General features: G+C 34.9%; 2 protein-coding genes across 5 annotated transcripts in view; one reads left to right on the forward strand and one right to left on the reverse strand.

Annotated features, from left to right (window-relative positions):
- The first annotated feature begins 13,417 nt into the window (after positions 1–13,417).
- On the forward strand, positions 13,418–14,954 carry PMCH (pro-melanin concentrating hormone). Its single transcript, XM_002199830.6, has 2 exons — positions 13,418–14,064; positions 14,568–14,954. The coding sequence occupies exons 1-2, from the start codon at positions 13,819–13,821 to the stop codon at positions 14,952–14,954; spliced, it is 633 nt and encodes a 210-aa protein (XP_002199866.5). The 5' UTR covers positions 13,418–13,818.
- Positions 14,955–15,061: 107 nt separating this feature from the next.
- Positions 15,062–22,304, reverse strand: part of PARPBP (PARP1 binding protein) — a 38,417-nt gene continuing 31,174 nt past the window's right edge. For 3 of the 4 annotated variants that reach the window (XM_041713585.2, XM_030263187.4, XM_072923476.1), the window contains 2 exons: positions 16,351–16,492; positions 15,062–15,724 (listed from right to left, as the gene is read on the reverse strand). In XM_041713585.2, the coding sequence (XP_041569519.2) occupies positions 15,390–15,724; positions 16,351–16,492 (477 nt within the window). In that variant the 3' untranslated portion in view covers positions 15,062–15,389. The remainder of the gene's footprint in view (positions 15,725–16,350; positions 16,493–22,304) is intronic. The other variant, XM_072923477.1, reaches the window with a different exon arrangement.

The following is a 22,304-nucleotide window of genomic DNA, read 5'->3' on the forward strand; positions in this document are numbered from 1 at the left end:
ACCATGATATTGCTGTACTCATGGAGACATGGAGTGATGGCTCATACATCCACAGTGTTGAAACAGATGGAAAAAGGCTCTTTACAAAGGACAAGCCATGAAGATGAGGCAGTGGAGATCTCCTTTATGTGACAGAACATTTGGAATGCATGGAGGCAATCAAGGGCATTAAAGAGCAGCCCATCATGGGTGACATTACACTGGATGTCTGCTCTAGGCTACCTGGCAAGGAGAAACAAGCACATGAGACATTCTGCAGACACTTAGAACAGGAACTCTGATCAGGGGTACTATTTTCACTCAGTGAAAAATAAAAGATATTCCAACAAAACTGAACAGCATGCAGATAACCTGACCCTTATGCCACAGGTAAAAGGTTAGTATCCAATTAATTTTCTGCCTTTTCCCTGCTATTTTCAGATCAGACAAGGTTAGGTAATGCATTCAGTTTCTATTTAGACACAATGTTAAACCACAAGTACATTTCTCAGTGAATAATCTACAGGTGAATAAATTACTTAGGTCTAATGCGGCACATGTAAAATATGCAGTGCAAATGTGCTCACTTCTCATCAGTTTTTGGAGCCAGACGGATATAAACCTAAGAACTGAACAGGATGGTGGGTGCCACAGAGAAGTACTTGCTCCCCAACTTCCTGCTAAATAATTGTGGTTTTTTCAAATCAGTATTAGAGAGTATTGTATTAATGTAATTTTTTTCTTTTGACGGTAAAATTAAATGCCAGTGACAAGATCTACTATTCACCAGCACTGTACTAAATTTCCCTGATTACATATGAAATCATTAAACTGGAATAGGGAAAGACCTGTTATAATGTTGCTGGCAATTCTACCTGTCCCAGCTACAAAACAGCAGTGGATGAGCAGATAAACACTGACATTAAAAAACATGTTTAGGAGCCTTGATGGCAATAGAACAGTATAATCCTTGTAACATGGAGTGTTAACACAGCACCACTGCTGCAAAGGGCAGGAGTTACCAGAGTTTCACTGGTTCTGCTGTTGACAGGAGTTGGTTAGAAATGGGGTTAAGTGCTTTGTTGATATAAATCCACTTCACTTTTTATTCTCTAAACAGGATGAAGCAAATGTGATTATTTACCGTCTCATTTGCAGCAGTTCTTTGTCATCCCTTTCAAAAACAGCATTTCTGCTACTGTAGTTTCTCACTTTCAGAAGTACTTAGCACAAGCACAGAAAAAAATCTTAAAAATTATTTTTATGGCTGTATTTATATGTATTTTACATGAAAGATCACATTATAGCAAGTGTTCAAGTTAAAAATGTGATAATTGTTTATTTGTGAATGCTTCAGACAGACTTGATTTTATTTAATGCTTAACTAACACATTTCACTTCTCAAAGTGACAAATCAACCCCATGAGTAAATTACAGAAAATCCAGTTACCTTATTTACATCATCCAAGCCAGTATACACATCAGGGAAGTAAAGAATAAAAGAATGAAACTACATTATTTACCTCAAAGCTTCTCTTACTAGCTAAGCACAGGCACAGCTCCTCTTTTAAACTTTGCCACTCACAGTTTAAACTCCTACCACTGAATTACTCATTGCCTTATTAGTTTAGAAGGCATATTTCCCCAAACTCAGAATATTTTCAAGGACTACAGATACATTATGTAGTAGACAAATCAATTTCAAAAGAATAAAATTCATTCTAAAATTTCCTGGTGTTTCTTCTTTTCAAAATTATCCCTCTAAATCCCTTTATAGCCTATTTTAATTCATTATTTCAAAACTATCTTAGTATTTGTAACCTCTTTTCGTTTAACTTAAAAATAGGTATTGTATATATGGACAACTATAAAATCCAGTGTTTCTTCACTAGCCTTAAAACTATAACAATCTAACCCCTATTTTAACATTTTTGAAAATGAATTTGAAATATGATAGAATAATGGCAAATTACTAGAACAGATACAGAAATTATGTAGGGAATTTTACGAGCTTTATTACACACACAGGGAAAAAAAAAACAAACAAAACTGCCAGAAATTACCAGGAAACTTTAAGACTACAATGCTTCTTATGAAAAATGCAAGAATGCTGTATTGAAGAGAACATCCCAGTTCTAGGAATACAATACAGAAGTAGTGGAGCATGTTACACTAATGAAAAAAATTACAAGAGACATTAAGATTAGCCTGTAGAAGTGAAAGAATGGTTCTTAGCATCTGGAAACATAATTTTGTATGTTGTATGCCAGAAACAAAATCAAATGTAATAACTCTCGCATACCTAACTATGGTAAATGAAAAAAACAGCAGAGTTCTGGTTATTACGGTTAAAATTAAAAATATAGCTTCTATTCACTTCAAGGAGTTTTGCTTATATGTAAAAAAATCAAATACTGGGCTGTACTCACATTCCCAGATAGGTTATGCATACACCTAATCACCTTTGCAGGTATTTCTTCTGTTTACAGGATACATTTTCCAGTGTGTGAATATGCAGCCAGTCATGCTGAAAGAGGATTGTAAGGCAGTTACTGTGCAGTTCAGCTTCTTGCTTTACTGCAGAAATTGGGATACTTCACTACCCAAATACAGGGACTGCTCAGACTGAAGAGGGTTGATTTCTCATTAGTTTAGTGAGTATCAAGCACCACGTGAAAAACTAGGTAACATTCTTCATGCTGACCCAAGCTTTATATGGCAAAATAGAGAAAAAATAAAATATTTCTGCATTTACTTCTATCTTACGTGTTAAAATTGATTTGCAAATGAAATCTCCCACTTAATTGGAAAGCCTACAGAAACAGAAAGCATGTAATTTAGCACAGGTGTTTATATAGATCTCTGACTAAACTTTGACTTATCTATCAAAGAAAGCCTTGATATCTCACTTATTCCCAAAAGCACAGGGCCATGAACTTCCTGAGTTCACTTCCAAGAACTTCCTGAGTTCACTTGCATTTTCAACTCAATGTCAATTTGAAAAGCACATTTCTTTCCTAGGTTCTGCAAACAGAATATCATTCAAGAAGATACAGTTCCAGCATTCCTGATTTTAATTTACAGATTAACCAGAAATATTAGGGAACAGCACACCATTTAAAAGCTATGTTTATAGGAAAAGATCACAGAAAAAATGGAGTAGGACAATTTTTGCAAAGGTGAGGAAGAAAGGAACCATGGTCCTCTTTGCACCTGCAAAAATAATGTCAGATACGCAGGTACAAGGTACTAGCAGTAAGTACAGAGAGGTTTCTGTTTGCTCAGCAGGCAGGGATCCCATCAAGAAAGGACTTAGAAATGAACAGAAAAAAATTAGCAGTAATGAAAGGAACCACTCTTACTCAAACAAAAAAAATATAAGAACTCTTTAACAAATAGGACATAGCATATGATTGGCTTGATAGGGAAAAAGTTACATGTACTTCACAGTAAAGCCTTTCCTCATCAGCAAGACCTTAAAGCCTCTATAAATCACAAACTAGCCTTACAAGCTCCTGACTTGATGCTTTCACTAAGCAGCAGCTGGCAGAAGTGATCTAGAAGTGATTCCCTCCCTTTGGAAGCCCCCAAGGACATGTGCTCTTGTGCCCAGAGCAGTGAACATAACCCTCTCCTACAAACTAGAGTGCTCACAATTACAATCAACACTTACACACTTACCTGGTATCTGGTCTTTTAGAAAAGTAGCCAGCTGTCTCCAAGATCCAGTATTGCCAGACACTCAAGGAAATGCAAAACAACAAAATTTATTACTGGCCTTTGCACTATGTACCATTGGACATCCTTTGTCAACACTAATGTGCTCAGCATTTGGGGATTGCAATAATTGTCTGGCTAAGCTAGAAATGTCAGGACAAAAAAATCTCAATGACACTCATTTTTCAGTCACAGAATACTCAAAGAAAACTAATGTTACTATGTTTTTTTAATATGTGTACTTGTACATAGATGGTTTCACTTTAATGAAAGCTATTGCTGTTCAATACGAGAAGTATTTTGGATTTAGATTTATTTTCGACCCATAAGGTCTTTTGGACTACTAATAGTTAAATATTCTGTTGGTTTTTTTGACCAAGGAATGGAAGAAAGATGCATTCAGACCTTTTAATTCTTAAAACAATTGTTCTATAGCAGATGGTATATAGGGAATGCATTCTCTGACCCCACTAACGTATGTAATGGATTTGACATTTGTGAGACCCTAAGACCTCAGTCTCCAACATATGAAATTTCCATGACAGAGACCCACTATGTTCGCAATTTATTGTACATCTTCACACATATACACAGTTTACAAAATACTGCATTTTCATTTGCAAACTTAATTCAACATTTATCATACTTTTCAAAATAAACCATGAAATACATAATTCACATAAATTTCTTACATTTGTCTTTTAAACTATAATTCACAGTTACTTTTGGCATTAATAAACCCTACTATTTCTCTACCTTTTCACGATTCTTGTTCAATATCTGATGGTCAAATCCTATTGTTTCCTTGAACAGGTATATGTCTCGGTTTAATTGTAAGTTTAACTTCAGTCATCTCTTCTGGTTGATAAAATGCTTACTGATTTGACAAACTTCATCTCGAAATTATTATAAAAAGAAAGAAGCTAGTGTTTAAAATTGGAGGGACATGTTACTCAGCTTCTCTTGAAAATTAAAACCAATTTTTCATTAAGCACTACAGCTCTCACAAAAATATGTAAAGTTAATGACAATACCTAGCAAAATGTAGAGCTTGATTATTTCTAATGAAAAATTATGGAAAGAACTGCAATTAAGTCATCGGAAGCATGATTTTGCATAATCATCATGTGGAAAATACTGCAGGGATTATCTTATTCAATATAATCAATGTAATATGTAACTGTTTAGCTTTTGTACCCATTTTAGGATGCTGATGATAAACAATTTCCTTACCATTCTAGAAATGTTTGCCTGTTTATGAAAGAAAATTCAACAACAGGAAAAAATCTAGATGACTGCAATTGACACATTCTCCTAACATAAAAACACTGTTGGTTTTTTGGATTATCTGTGACTTCATCTACAAAAATACTCAAGAGATTATGTAATCAGAAATAATAGTGCAAGGAGAGTGTCAGAAAAAGACTAATGCGTAATTGTGCTTAAGCAGCAGCTTACTATCAAACTATCACAATAATGCTTAGAAACCTTTTTTCCTCTTTCAACTTACATATGCAAGGAGGTAAATAAAACAGCTTGGCATCTAACATGGACATTTTCATATCTTACCACAGAGCTATTAACATATTATTCCCATGACTATGAGAATAAAAATATTCAGTTTAGAGACAATATTACATATTATACATAAATCAGAAATAAAGTCAGACTCAGAAGTCATTTATGGAATATTCTTCATACAAAATTGCCCAGAAATATGCCACATAAATTCAATTATCTTTATTTTCTTCAACTTATGTTTAACAACTCACGCTCAACAACTCCACAGAACGTAATAAACATAAACTTGTTGCACAGTCATTAAATATGAAATAAATTTTTTAAATGCTCTTCATCACTTTCCACCAATGAATATGTCTAAATATGTGGCACTTCATTTCCCACTAACAAATATAATATTTCCACAGTCAAAAGTCCTATGTTACATTTTCTGGAATGTTCTATGGCTTTATTAAATATAGTGACATAAAGTATATTAATGCAGTTACATTTTAAAATAAACATGATAGATGTGTATTAATTAGAACCCACAAGTATACATACTGAGAAAAGTTGTTAATGGTTAAAACTATTCATGCAGGAAGTGGTGATACTGTTTTTACTTGCAACACAAAGTACAAGTTTATCACTTCAGGTTAAAAATACTTATGCTAAATGTTAAACTCGGACATTTATTCATTAAATGAACCAGAATAATTTTCACTACAAAAGATCAGAAAGAAAACCAGTTCATTCTGATTACTTACAGATAATGCTATTAAACTTATTTCTGCTCTGAAGAAAGTGTTTTGTTGAATATTATAGATAATTTGCTAGATGAACTAATAAATCAGGTAGACAATGCAGGTTAAATATATATCTGCTGAAACAGGAGATGTAAATGCTAACATTTAGGAAAATCTAAATTTAGCAAACATATTCCCCTGTAGAGTAAAAGTGAATTCAGCAATTCTGGTCCCTCTTCTCTCCCAGACTATCACATGGATTTGTCCCAAGCAGAACTCTAACCAGAACAAAGCTTATTCCTTTGAAATTCAAAGTTGTGATCTAGTTTGCCCTGTTCTTTTCTTCCAGGGTCCTGAACACCATCATTTTATGGTCACTGCAGACAAAAATAAGACAATCTTCATACCCAGTTCCTAATTGTTGGCATCAAGTCCATTACAGTGCTTTGCCTCATCAGGCCTTAAATCAGCCTGTGTGTCAAGAAGTCATCATCACTGCACTCCACATGCCTCCTAGTATGTGTGCAACTTGCTCTGTTGTCTTTTTTATAGGTTTTATAATAAAATCTAATCTTAAAACCTGATAGTTCCTCATCTGAAATTGCCTAACACATTTATTTAAAATTAATGTTTGCAATTATAGATGGCAACTCTTAACAAACAGGTAGTGGTCATCAAATTTGATTGTGACTGCATATTAGTAATATCTTAGAAACTGTAAACTATTTCAACTGAATCCAATCTTAGCAGTTCAGAAAAATAGCTAATGGTTGAAGATTCAATAAACACCAATATTTATGCACAAAATTTATGAAATTATTAGTAGCTCAAGTTTACATATATTTTTACTTTGGCATGGGTAAGCAACAAATAAATGTAATCTCTGCCTCACATTTTGGTCAAGAAAAGCTTTTGTCAACAACACACATGAGATTTCAAGATTTTACCTACCTAATATATTCCTACATAATTAAGACAGTGGTGGGATGCTTTTTTACCCTCAATAGTCCCATTATTTTGAAGGGCTAGCTGGTTTGCAGTGTGATACTGTAAACAAGTCTCCAGTACATGGTAAGGAACATTTAGATCCTAAGTATAATGACACTGGCAAATCACAATAGATCCAGAAAGATCTAATATCTCTGCAAAGTAGCAGCAAGTCTACTGGCTGAAGCTGCAATCTTCACTGGTTCTATTCTTTGCATATATGTAGCACTTCCACTCATAAAAATCATGATCTTGCACAGAACTATCATAAGTACCCAGCTGCCACATACCAATAAGTGGAGCATAAAGGGCAGGAACCCTTCCCTTGCTCACTTAAAAATCACTTACAGCTCAGTGTCCACAGCAGGCAGTGCCAGCAGAAATAAGAACAGAGTATGATATGGGAAGTGTGCTGATAACATTTCAGAGGATCGGACATGCTGTTCGCCAAAGATTAATCTTTGAACGTGAGTCAATGTGGATGCAACGATGAATGGCAGACAGCAACCTCCAAAATGGTGAGACAGAATAATTTCAGCAGCAAATATTACTTCTAACCAAAACCTGGCTACTAAATGAATGACCAAGCTTAAGCCATAATGTTTGGCAAAGGTTATTGCAGCAGTACATTTATCAAAGAAGGTAGTTCTTGTTGATTACCTTTTGGAAAGTGACACTAAATAGTCAAAATATGGGGCATGTAAAAAAAGGGCTAAACATAGGGATATCCTTGGGTAAACATTTTAATTTTCTGCTTGGAAATAACTGAGTCTTGTAAAATACAAAACTCCAGCTAAGGTAAACCTTTCATGATCCTATATCAATGCAAATGATGATTGGTATTTCACTGACAGCAGTGCTATCTTCCATAAAAGACATCTCTGATTACAACAGCACCAGATCATAGCTAGAATAAGAAAACTTAAAGCAGGTTTTGCTTCTAATTAAGTAACATCTGGTGCAATTCTTTACCTTGTGGCATTGTTCTTTGTAGACCTTGATGCTCATTTGTCCAGTGGACCGCTGCCACAGCTAACAGTCCTGGCGCCAGAGTACAGACTTGTTCAAAGCCTGCAGAAAGCACTGGATAACAACAATCCACCCATCTGGACTGTCAACACTAAAGAAGCAGACATCTGCCAGAGTAATTTGGCTGGCTCCCACAGGTCCTCATTTATGGGAATTACCAGGCATGCTGGCATAGAGGGACGTGGTATGTCCAGAAACTTGGTTGATTTCTCCTGGACTGCTTCCATCAGAATCTCCACTGTGACTGCCATTCTGTGTAGGAACTCTTGAGAGCTTTTATAAGTATCTGGCTGTACTTTTGAGTATCAATGGTAGCACAGTCTCTTCTGCAGACAAAGATAATACACAGTAGAAACTGTATGATTAATAGCCTGCAATTCCTCTTCCTCAGTCTGTGAGACAGATGTTTCAATCATACACAAAGTTCACATACTTGGGATGAAAAAGACATGACTGGAATTGATATAACAGAAGCAGGTACAATTTGGTTAGATTGCTAGCATAGATTATAAAGAAAATACCTTCAAGAATATGAGAGTCACTAAATCATAAAGGCACTCCTAGTCCTTGGATAACAACCACAAGCATTGCACAACAATTAAGAGAACACACATATTGTAACATTCTGTACACTATTGTGCTAATACCATATGAATGGCAAGAGTAGCATCACAGAATGGTTTGGTCTGGAAAGGGCCTCAAAGATTATATGGTTCCAACCCCTTGTTGATAGAGTAAAGAGTAGAACAGCCAAAATCACAGACTGGAACGGCAAACCAGAGAGAGAATACCTGGTGGATCTTTGTAGGTTTTAAATTTTATTTCACAATAACAGAATTAAAAGATAACTGATTCTTTTTCCAGAATTCACGAGGAAAAACCCAGACCAACACCTTAGGTATGTGGCTCAGCTTATCATGTGAAAATTATACTAGAACATTTCTGTGTGTAAACACCTCTGACTTCTGTGTTTATTTAAGGAATATCTTACAAAATAGCATATCTCAAAAATGTACCTGACATTCAAAACAGTGTAAAAATATTTCATGGACTCATAATGCAGCATTATTGTTCCATAACTACCAAGATTCCAAACAACTGAGGCTTATACTCTGTCATAAGAAAAAAAAAACATCAGTAGAAACAATTCAGATGAAAATGGAATTGCGTTAAAAGAGACTGAAATGTAAAAAGAAACAAAAAAACCAACCAAGCAAAAAAACCTAAATAAACATTTACATTTTTTGTAAAAAACCTCAGGTGACCAACAGTAAATTATTTGTATTTTTATGAAGTGCCAATTTAACAAACAATTGCTCTGCTAAAAAGAAATTGAGCAGAAGAATGAATTGGATTCATTCTTCTGTCTACACAAGAGCTGCATCTTATCATGCAAACTGACTTAGAGAATCCAGCTCAGTAAGAGAACCTGAACTGACATGTGTAGGACACAACTACATCATCAATAAGATCCATAGATAATATGAACAATATTGATAATAACATTCGTTTACCTTACCTAGACCCCTTTCATATAATAGCAAAGAGAAGAACTGCTGCTCTGCTCCTCTCAAACACCAGCTGTGGTCAGTCTTACCATCACTGTGTACCAACAAGAGCATTCACTGCCCTTTAGGGGTCTTAATCCACCAACGGTTCCTGCACCATTGGTAAAGAGCTTTCAAGAGTCAACATTCCTAAAAAAAGTATTCCTCCCTTCATGTTAGTTATGCAAAATAAATTACTCCCTCAGCACTATCAAAACCATATGAACAGTTATGGTGAAGAATAGAAAACACAGGAATTTTAGCAGGTTTGCAATGGATAGCCAGCTCCAAAGCCTCTCACAGACATCCTGTGCTCAAATGAAGCTCAAAATTGCAGTTGCACATCTTGCTTTTTTCTGTATTTTTTTCTTGGCTGAAATCCTCTCATCTGCCTGCAAAGTAACAGGGCCCAGTCTTTTTTATCCTCCTTATTGTTCTCATAAGGAAGTTCCTGCTGATGGTTGGTTACAAAATAATTGAGTGTGCTTTGTCCACAGGCATTTCTCTCAGAAATGCAGATTTTTACATGAAAACAGAATATTTCACTATCACCACTGGTTTTTTTCTTAATTAAGAGCCTACTATGGCTTGAGCAATCTCTCTCTTTTCCACTTTCCACTTCATTTATTAATTTGGCATCCTTAATAGACTTACATATAGACTGCTTTGCAAAAGGTCCTTCAGAAGAAGAAACTTAGTTGTTGGGGGGGAGAGGAGATATATTTCAGGGGGGTTAATTTGTCTTTAAATAGTGAATTGCTTAATTCTAAACACAGTGTATTAGCAAATCTTTCATACAAGAACAGACCATTTTATATAATAGAAATAATTCTAAAAAGGGACAGACGCAGTGACCAGTATGCTTATCACTAACTTTGCTAGAAGAAACTATGCATAAATTGTTCTCTTCAACTGCTGCAGAGTTCCTTAAGAAATATTCACATTTTTATGTACTTGCTTCAAATGAAATTCTGAAATGCCTTTCAAAACAAACAGCAGAAAATACTTTTATATCTTCCCAACTGTGAAATTTGTAACACAAATGTAACATTTCATTCTATAAATACACAGACTATAACTCAGCAGAGGACTGAAATAGATACCCTGGATCTTGGGCAGGAATTTGGTAAAAATCATTTAGTTTGTGGCGTTTCACCACCACCCTTTTCTTGTACATTCTCCTGACACATTCATAAAGATGACTTTTAGGTTCTCCAAATATTTAGAGCTGTGCTCCTGCACAAGTCCAGAGCTGATCTCTTATATGCAGCATTGTGCCTATTTCAATATAATATTTCAATGCTAAATCAATTTACTGATTCCAGGTAACTACTAATTCAGCAGGAGGAACAACAAAACAGTGCTAGGCAAGAGTCTTAATTTCCTACAGTCAATAATGAAGTCTAATAATTACCTCTTATCTGCCCTGTGAACTGCTGATACACTCTTTCCATTTTTAGCACAGAGAATCCCCACTTTAACACCTGCTTGTTAGGTTTGGTTGGAAGGGCTTGGGACTAAAACACTGAGGTATTTAGGCAGAACAATACACAAGAAGGGATTAGTATTTCCACAAATCAGACTAAAATACAGCTATTTGTATAAAATGTACAAGATCCAAACTAAAAACAAAACAAACAAAACAAAACCCAACCACCTTTAAAATCAGAACTAGTAAGCCACTGGCCAAATTAACATTGACCAATTGGTATTGCACTATTTTAAGATTGACTAAAATTATTTATTAAGGTTGCTGAAATAGTTTCTCTTGCATTGTGAAGTTTTTCAATTCTGATAATAGCAAATAATTGACTTTATACAATACATACCTGCTTCATTTAGTCTTCAGTCAATACTAGGAATTAGGTTCAAGCACATGTACACAGTAATTATAGTAGTTACAAGACCAAATGAAACTATTGCAATTGTTTTGTAACACATTCCTAGAAGAATTCAAACAAGTCCAGGCATGCTATCACCTAGATTTTGTTTACTTACATATACTACATGAGATGTCTGATGTTAAGAGTTCATATTTTGTTGTGACTAGATGCAATGTGGAAGCAAGAAGAATTTCTCAAAGTAATTGTTATTGTTCTGAAAGCATTACTGGGTTAATAATACTAGTTAAAAATTTTAAAAAAAAAGTCCAAATAAAACATAGAAGCTGATGTATTAAAACATTTTACATTTTTACTAAAATTGAAAATTGCAGGAGGAAGAAATAAAAGCGTAGACATCAGTGTGCTAGTATTCCCCAAGGCATTATGAAGAGCTCTACACAACACACACATAGCATATCTGCAGGTGTACAAATGTTTTCTGCCTGTTCAGAGCAGTTGGTAAGTCACTGAATTTACAGACATGTGCTCTGCATTTCTTGGCAGCCCAGTTAGAAGTTTATACTCATTATCACTAGAATCACCTTGGAGCTTCAACAATCCTTAAAAATTAACAACTACTTCAAGAAGCAGTAGAAGATCCTGGGGCAAGTACCATAAATTTGCCCTGACTTCACATTCTTTCACAGACATCAGCTTGTGTCCCATAGCAGAAAACCAGCCAGATGCTGTAGATGGACTTTCTGAATGATCCAGGTCAGTTGTACTCATTGGAGCTGTGCTTTGTATTACATGACAGAAGCATTTGAAAGTGAGCCCCATGTGAGATGCTGCACACCTGTGGGTGCCAGAGCTTCAGAGAAGCTCCTGTCACCTCCACAATTACCGGGTTGACTGCTTGTTTTCCAACTCTTAAGGATAGACCAACATATGAAAAAGAACAGCTTGCTGCCAACACAGCTCCAAAGCACTCTTGTTCTGTCAAGGCTGAGCTAAATGAAAAGTACCTGCAAGAGAGCATACATGGCTTTTGCTTTATTAATTGAGCAAAACTGTAGAAATATTTAATGTGAGGCAAAAATTAGCAAACAGATTGAATGAGTATTACACAATGCACAACTAACTCTCAAATTTGTCTCCTCTGTGGCCAGGTACTTAAAGGAAAAAAAAACCAAACCAAAAAAAACCACTTCAATTCAATTACCCAAAGACAAGTACAGGCTCCAGAGCAAGGAAATGAAAACAATGAAAAGCAACAATTCTGTTTGAGAGAGATGTTTTGCCCAGAAAGGATTAAATGCACTTTTCTCATTTGGAGAAAAGATGGTACACCAAAAATGTCTCTTAGTCAAAAAAACTGCTCAGTCCAGCATGGTAGTTTCCCATGAAATACCTTACCAAGAAGTTGCTTTGGCAATGCAGGTACTTTTCCAGGAAGTTTAGCATGGAACAGTGGCCAATTTCCTAGTGCTTTGCCTTGAATAGCAGCATGGTTCCCAGCACTAAGCTAAAGAATAAAACCTGAAGTACTAGCTAAGAGGCACACAGTCAATGAATGTGTGGTTTCTACCACTGACATTAGGAGATTACCTCAGTCTCAGCTGGCCCTATTCACTTCCCAGTTAAAGTAGAAAACCCCAGACCAAACAAAAACAGCCAACAGCAACAACAAAAAACACAGCCCCATCAAACAGTAACAAGACAACAGTATGCAGAAACTTCTACATTTCCTTCCACAGGGTAGCAGATACATTTCAAAGGCATTTTAAATGAAAAACTGGAGTTTACTTTTCTTTCTACTGTTATATTCGACTGTTATATTTGTAGCAGAGAAAGGTCCACTTTCAGTAAGAAAATACAAACATAGTTAATTAGGTACTAATAAATATTTCTAGCCATTAGCTCTGTATAATGCAACCTGACATAATAGACATCAAAATACACATTAATTATTTTAGCTTTAACACAGTAGCAGTCTAAGCTATCATCACATTTCCAGAATTTCAGCTCTTTAGTGAATCCAGTTTCAATCAAACCTATGATGCATCACAGCTTTACAACAGTCCTGCTTACTTATGTAGATTAATTCCTCTTCTTAAATTGCCTTAACCAGAGGTAAGGCTTTATAAACAACACAAATGGACATCAATTTTTCTGTGAACTTTGTTGTACTGATCCACCAAAAGGAACTAATCTGTTCTAAAAACACACAAAGAAACAAATTAGGTATGACAAAGAAATATTTTGCTTCTAAACAGGTGGGATTAGAAGGATTATGGAAAAGGTTACTCCTTAAAATGAGTCATTTTAAAAGCATGAACTCATCAGCCACTGAAGTAGTTTCCATTCAACCTGTAAAATATATAAAGTGTGCCATTCCAGAAATGGAAAACATAATTATTTACCACTGGAAAAGCTTTCTTAGAATTTAAGAAGTGCCAAACCTCTATGCAAGAGTTAAATAACTAAAAAATGTGCATCTCATCTTATATCCTAATTCTCTCCCTTCTCTCTCTTTTTTCTCAAGGTTTTCTACTCTCAAGGTCTCTGCAAGGAGCAGAAGATGAAGATATGTTGCTAGCTGCATTAAATCTAGGAAAAATTCTACAAAATGGAGACAAAAGTATGAGTAGGGGAACTATACCTTTGCTGAAGCATTACAAAACTGAAGACAGCAGTGTTTTCAATGATAAGAATGCTGGAAACATGAAGGTTTTGGTGAGTTCAGTTTTAAATTTTGGCTTAATTGTAAAATTGAAATTAATTTATACCCCTTTAGAAAACAAGTACAACAACTTAAAGCAATAACCAGGTAAATATATAAAAATATCAGTTTAACATAACATAGTCAAGAAAAAACATTCAACTCTATATAGCTAATGCCAAGATTCTAAATGTGTAACTTGTAGAGCTTAATTAAATCTGATTTTCACAAATAGTAGCCAAAACTTGAAGGATGAGAGTGGGGGGGAGGGGTAAGAAGAAACTTATATTTATATTTGATGCTGTCCCTGTATGCAGCAACAGGTTTCTAACATTGCCAAACACAAGACTCATTATTTAATTATGTCAATTAAACCATTTTGGCCAAAGATGTAATACAGGTCATTACTATTAATGTATGATTTTGAAACATAAAAAGTAACTGCACTGTTAAAGTATAAAGAACAAAATGTGATACAACTGGCTTTAAATAAACTTCTTGTCTGCCCTCAAAACAGGACAGAGGTTCCAGACATGATTTCTTCAGTCATGTTAAGCCAATCAACTTAGGTAGAAAGCAACTACCTTATCCTGCACTGAAGGGAGCCATGGCTTTTCCAGCTGACACTGAATTTCAAAATATTGAGTCAATAGAAGAAAGAGAGACTACAGATGAAGAAAACTCAGCTAAATTCCCTATAGGAAGAAGAGATTTTGACAGTAAATATGTTTTATTTTTGCATGAAAAATTATTTCATTCTGGTAAAAGTACACTGCAATATCAATATAGCAATTTGCTAAAGGCTCATTTAGAGACTTCCATGACTGTTATGATTTGGTGTATGGGGAAGGGAACATTTCTTAAATTAATATTTCCAGAAGCCATAAGAAATCTGATTCTTTGATGACTTAAACTTCCAAGCTCCTTTTTTTTCCTGTAGTCCTCAGGTGTATGCTGGGAAGAGTCTATCGACCTTGTTGGCAAGTGTGAAAACCACTCATCTCCACCACCTTCTCTGAAGATTAAACATTTTATTTTGAATTTAATGACATTTGAAGTTACTAAGTGTTAGTGCAACTGTACATACATATCCAAAAATAGTTTCCCATTGCATTGTAGAGGGATACATAATTCATTACCCAAAATAACAGTGTAATTATTAACAATGTACTGTTATTCAAAAATAAAATACTTCAGCATAATCCAGACTTGTAAGTAGTTGTCTACTATAATACACAAGCTACTTTCAATGATTTATGTATGGAAAGAAGTAATTCATAAATTTCATTTTTTTGCAAAATTTTACAACTGTCAATATACCATGCATGTGAAAACAAACTTAGAGTTGAAAAAAGCGAGTTAATTTTGACTGACCAGCAATCAACTTATTCTTACTTGCAGTTTTGGTCTGTTTTCTTTTCCCACCAATTTTGCTGTCCAATTCCTTCTTAGAGCTGTTTGAAGTCTTAAGTCTTTTAGTATTTTTTTGCAAAGATGGTTCACTTTCCTTGTCACAGATTATTTTGTCATTATTCAAATCCATCTGTTCATTCTCAGAGTTCTTGTTCCTTGGCTGACAACTCAGCTTTCCCATTTCTGTATAACTTCTAGTCTGGTGAACACTTTCAGAAATAGTTCCAAGCCCTGGTACATCAAGATATGAATTTGGACCTTCTGTCATGTAAGAATATCAAAAACATATGTGAGGAAATAAAAAGTTACCTGGGAACATACATCCTTTTTCTATAAGGACTGCCATGTTATTTTTTTTTTTAATCAAAAATAATGTATTACCAATAAAACAAAGCTATGCTGGTCATTGCTATTAAATATGCTATGTGTTCATAAGTACCTTGCCAATTTAAAATTACATTGCTCAAAAACATGTAAGAACTAACTTAGGGAAGTGGATTTATAACTTGAAGATATTGGAATAGAGTGTTAAAGGGCATAGAAATTTTATATATTATATAGTTTGTAGTGCAGTAAAACAAATTTTCCCCCTTTTTAATGGCAAAAATATAAATTGCACTTGGCTTACTTTTGTAGAATAAGAACAAATATGTCATATATGCAACATATATCACTGAAGACAGCATCAACACACTTTTCAAACATATTTTCAAAGCATTGGCATTCCAATTTTATTGCAAAAAGATTTAACAGGCATATGAGACATTGAGAACAATGAGATATTTTTGTTCCTTCCCTTGAAAACATTTGAGTATACTAAAGGCTTTTTGGATAGCATTTAAAGTATTACCCATCACATTTATTTACTCAATCCTACCATAGCTTACCTGTGGGCTTTCCAGCTTTTAAATGTTGCTTTGGTGCAGGATGTTTGCAGGTTGGAATTGCATGGGAATGCTGACCATTCTTTTCACTCAAATCATTTTTATACGTACAGGCAAACTGGGATTTAATTGAAGATTGCTTCATCTGCAAACACCAATCTGCTATTAGCTTCTATTATTTACAAATTGAAAGACAACACCAGCAAGACTTGCATCATAATGAGCTTTCCAATTATTTTCATGTAAAATACCAGAAAATTCTCACATTAAAAAGAAAATTAGATAATCATTTACAAATCATAAGGGCTTTCAAGAATAATCATTTATTATTCTATTAAAAGTACTAAAATAATTCAAAAATATTGCTTTCAGCTCTTTCAGAAAGGTTCACATTATATCCTAGGGCTTCAAATTAACGTTTTCTGTCTTAAGTTACCCCTGTCTTCTGATAGACTCCATTGTTTTGAGTGGGTGTCACAGCTACAACAGTCAATTTTCATACTTCTGCAGCTCATAATCTATATTTTTATATGGAAGGGGAATACCAAGTACTATTTCAGATTTTATATTTATTCACAAAACAAAGCCATTTCACCACTGAATGTCAGTGTCTGACTCCTCACTTGCCAAAACACACCCATTTAGTTCAAGTCACAGGTAACATTTCCTCAGCTTATTCTTAATTTACAGCTTCACATTAGCTGAGATTTGGGTCAAATGTTGTACTTTCTGTACAATTGAGCATAGATATTATAGGTACTGCAAGATAAATTCTGCCCTCACTTCCATTTGAAAGTGCACTGGATTACACCAATTATATTGAAAGATGTAGCAGATAACTACAATACAACTGAATTTTTAGATTATAATTCTATCCTAACCGCACAGGCAAATTTAGATCAATTTGAGCTGAACGGGTGCTAATAAGCACTGTTATAAAATAAATATTAGTACATAAATAGATAGCAGGAGTGATTTGTCAAATAAGAGGTTTACACACTTCTCCGATTACAAGGTTTACATTATGCAAGCCTACTTTTCTTCTTAGCACAAGCAAGAGTAAACCTTGTAGATCAGATTTGAGTCTTAGAGGTATAATTTTTTTCTAACTCAAATTCTCAGATTTAGACAGAAGGAAAGAGAATAATGTTCCCAGAAACCTCCTTTCACAGAGGACTTCATCCACAAAATTCAGTCACATTGATGCCACTTTGATGAGATCCTGCTTTCCTACATATAGGGTAACAGACTCAAGCTTATCCCTGAGATGCAACCTAGACATCTCTTCATGGTACTGCTATTGGCCAAGTGAATACACTGAGAATTTGGCAAAAAATACCTCATTCATTTACATAAACACAGTTGTTCTTTCTGGTTCAATATGCCTGGACATATTAAAGCTTTACTTTAATCTTCAGTATTTCCTTCAAGAGCCAAAAAGACCAAGTTTTCTCCATTGTCTATCACTCCAAAACTGCAATATATTTGGGCCAGATAACAGACTGGGAAAGAAAAGATTTAACAGGGCAAACTAACAAACTTGACTCTCAAAAACTCCAATCTCTTCCTAGTTTTTATTTACTTTGTACTTTAATATATTTACCACAAAATATGACTACATACATACATATTTACAAGGTTTGTATGCTTTAAGATTATGCCTCAGCTCACTGACTCTAAGTAGAATTATAGAATATGCTGAGTTGGAAGGGACCTACAAGGACCATCAAGTCCAACTCCTGGCCCTGCACAGGACACCCCAAGAATCACACCATGTGCCAGAGAGCATTGTCCAAACATTTCTTGAATTCTGTCAGGTTTGGTAGTGTGACCATTACCCTGGGGATCTGTTCTAGTGCCCAATCAACATCTTTTTGCTGATATCAAACCTAAACCCCTCAAAAAGCTTCATGCCATTCCTTTGTGTTCTATTCCTGGCCACTTGAGAGAAAAGATCAGAGTCTGCACCTCCTCTTCCCCTTGTGAGGAAGCTGTAGACAGCATATGCCACTGCATTCTTTTCAGAAAGTGATTTGAAGGATAGAACAGCTGTCTAGCTTAAATTTAGTGAAAAACATATTGTACAATTACAATATTAAGAATATATTTTCCATTATTTGATATATTTTTGAAAAACATAATCTTAATCCTTTACAAATTCCTCTATTCTCAATTATTGTTCAGTGAATGACACACATCAAAAAACCTGCAACAATAACTTGAATGGCTTTCTATCACATTCATATTGCAAGAGGCAAAGTCGTCACAATTTTTCAAAGTTGATGAATCTAAAATAAATACAGCATGAAGAACATATAATTTGAGCCAGAAAGCCTGACAGTTACCATTCTATAACCAATAATAAATGCAGGGGTTATTTATAAACAGTGTTTCTTTTTACCAATCCAATTTGACACTTCACTAATTCAGTTTGTAGGGATAGAATATGTGGAGTCAACAGACAGAAGTCAAGCTCAAATACTGAAAAAGTCACAACATGAACCCATCTGTGTTTCAACTTCACTAAAGATTGAAATATGTCTATTGCATCACATATCAGTGAGGCATTTGCAAACAGGTCACAAAGCTCTACCAAATCAGACTGTGGATGCTAGGCCTAATCTAGAGGATGTATATATGGTGTAAGACAACTTCTTGAAGCAGTCAAACTTTTCAACTAGTCTACGAACATATATTCACTACAGTTCTGTACAGAACTGTATTACATTGGTGGAATACAATAAGCACATTTAACAGCTTGAAGGTAGCACAAAGGAGCACAAGTCTAGCACTGAACTAGAAAGTAGAGCTTCACTGAAATGTTTTTAAGAAGAAACATCAACCTAAAATTTACTTGAAGCACACAATGAAGCCTGTTAACAGCTTGAAAAAGCTCTTAGAATAAAGCCCTTAGAGTTCTTTTACATTAAATTACCTAAAATTCAACTGCTTTAAGAGCACCACTCCAATGACCAACAGCTCTGGGAGAGAAAAAAAATGTTTGGAGATCAGTTTGCTAACTGAGTAGCTGTACACAAATGGCCGACAATGAACTCAGTCTTACTATTCCTTCTCTTCACAATCAAGTTGGATGTTGCTCTTATCCCCCTGCAAAGAAAAGTTCTGCTGCATTTCAGAAAAAAATGTTCATTGTAACCACTCTTCAGCTGGGAGAAAGTAGGATAGAATTTACAACTCTTTCAGCACAGGTAGGTGAATTAGAAGTTCTAATAAGCAGATAGAGCAGTACATTCTCCCACCTTGACATCTGTATCTAGAGAAAGGTTTCAGTTGTTCAAGATGCCCATATAAAACAGCCACTTTTATGTGGAATATTAATGGTGCATGCTCTATTTATTTCTAAAAGTTAGATTATAATCTGTTCCAGATCTCCTTCCAGCATCTACATACAGTACTGCCAATATTTAGTCACTAAGAATGTTGAGATTTGGTTTTTATGCACTGGAATGGCATAATAGAATTTGAAAACCTACATCAGTAACAACAAACACATGTTTTTATTTTCTAGCCAAACAACTAGAGTACTATTTGGAAGAGAAAAAGAGAAAGAAAAGTTATTTTCTCCATCCTTACCCTTGTCCTTTGAGAAAAAAAAAATATTCAAGGTAAGTTGAAAGAGGAAGTTGAAAAAGGGACATGAGTACAAAGGGACGAGTAGCTAAATAATAACATGCCAAACCAAGGCATGTTATTAAAAAAATATCCTGAATATCTCTGGTATTAACAAGCTTTTATTGTACTGAAACAATAATTATTTTTTTAGCATGATATTGTACCAGCCTTTGCTGTCCCAAAATAACCTGCTACTGTTTTGAGAACATAAACCCCAAATCACCTCATTATTGGCTTTCAAACCAAATTCACAGCTATGGCTACTAAAAGTAGTTTACGGGTCATGTAGAAATAAAAATGGAATTTTCTACACAAATGTGGTTTATCTACTGACACCAAGTCTTTCCTCAGATTTTGTTCTGAACATATAACCTTTTCATTCTCTTTACTTCTCTCCTCTACTAAACTACTAATCAACTTTGGTGCTCTCCATAATTATATTGCACTTAGGAAATAACTATTTCTTGCAACAATAGATGAAACCACTACCTGAAGAAGATTGTTTTCTCTATTACTATGGCTCTTCTGTTCACAATTACAGTGGGCATACAAGAAAACTCTTGATAACTTCCTGTTGATAGTTTTCCAAGTCACAGTTTATTTGTACTGGAATCACAAATAGGCAAAACAATTCTCTCAAGTAACAGCATTTAGAGAACTAAGCTATGAAAAATAACAGCAGTGCATGAAGCTAGATATTAAGTCATTTTATAGAGACATGAAAAAGTCACATGAGAAAGGCAGACCAGGATTTTTGCTTTGTGGAGATTTTTTCTTGGAAGGATTTCTATACAAAGTAAAATTACAATGAACTTCAAGCATGCCAAGATTTGTTAGAGTTCTTAAGCCACAAATTCTTCTTAAAACTAGATCTGCAGCTATGTTCCCAACTGGAGGGAAACAGTGCCTCATATAGGAAAGGTTGTCTCCGGTTACATTAAGAAAAAAACCGCACCAAACTACTGAAAGTCCTTGCAGCTGTTTCGGGGTAAGTCTGCTAACAATGCAGCAGGATTTCTAAAACAATATATCAAAAGGCCAAAACAATCTTAACTTTACAAAAAAAGATCTCTTACACGCTGATATATTGCATGCTTACAGCTTAATAAATTTGATTCTGAAGTTCTCAGTTCTGAAGTTCTCAGTTCCATTCAGTCACATTAGTTCAGGAACAGGATTTCACCTACAACTTGAAAATCTTAATATTTTGCAGTGCAGAACAAAGATGAAAATCTTACTATGCAACATTTTTGTCCTAAGTTGCTCCTCAGCCTAAACAAAGCAGGTTATTGTAACAGCCTGTTCATTCCCCTCTCACACCACTAAGCAGAGCTTTAATAACCCATTGAAATCCACAAAACAACTAGTCAACAACAGGGTTTCTATTCATTTCACATAAATAGAAATATTACTCAAAAAAGCAGATATAAGGCTGGATGAACCCTTTTCAGGTGAAACAACACTCTCCTGTCCACTTAACCTTCTTATGTACCTCAATAAAGCAGACAAGAGACATAACAAGGACAGCTGACAAAAGACATAATTCAATACACATTCCACAGACCTTTCTGAATTAAAGACTCGTACAAAATACCACTCCCCGGAAGACACTTCACTTAATAGATAAACTAGAAACCCAAAGGAAAGGGTCTTTCCCAAAGGAAAAACTAAGTTTCATATTCTTGTTCTTACCTACTTCTGCTAGAGGAAATGAAACAATGCAACATGCTTGCTCCCCAGACTTCTTTCTCATCAAGCAATAAGAGCAACAACTTTGCTTCCCAACAAATGCCAACATAGCTAGGTGATATTTCTGTGTTACTTCCAGTATTTAATGAGGGTTGAAAGTGAAAAAATATTTCCTTGTCATTCACTGCTGCCAGGAATTTGTTTTGGCACAATGGAAATATCCACAAGACTTATTTTATTTCTGAACACCAATTCCAGTTCATAGCTACCTGTTTATTTTATCCACTGCCCTTATTTTTAGATACTAAAACACATACTGATGACATGCCCCACGTCTAAATATTATCAATCTGCACTCCTCCGTGAAATTCAATAGAAGTTGAGAAATCAGTTCCTCTTTAGGAAATGGGGCACAACAACATTTTATCTCTTGCTTATTTTTTTAAATTTTATTTTTAATTAAGGTGTTTCTCTTTATTCTTTCTAAATTTTACTAAATTTCTTCATTTAGATATAAAGACTTAGCATAGAACCAAACTAAGCACTACTGCCATGTTTTTCTTCCCTTCTCAAATACCATGGAAAAGGTATCTTTTATGGGATAAGTCCTAATGAGATATCCTTAACTTATACTG

The sequence above is a fragment of the Taeniopygia guttata genome, chromosome 1A (assembly GCF_048771995.1).
Source record: "Taeniopygia guttata chromosome 1A, bTaeGut7.mat, whole genome shotgun sequence".
Lineage (NCBI taxonomy): Eukaryota > Metazoa > Chordata > Aves > Passeriformes > Estrildidae > Taeniopygia > Taeniopygia guttata.

Coding starts and splice junctions, on each gene's coding strand:
- PMCH (XM_002199830.6), top strand. CDS start 13,819: ATGTGCATCTCATCTTATATCCTAATTCTCTCCCTTCTCTCTCTTTTT. Junction 14,065..14,567: donor CTGGAAACATGAAGGTTTTG/GTGAGTTCAGTT, acceptor CCCTCAAAACAG/GACAGAGGTTCCAGACATGA.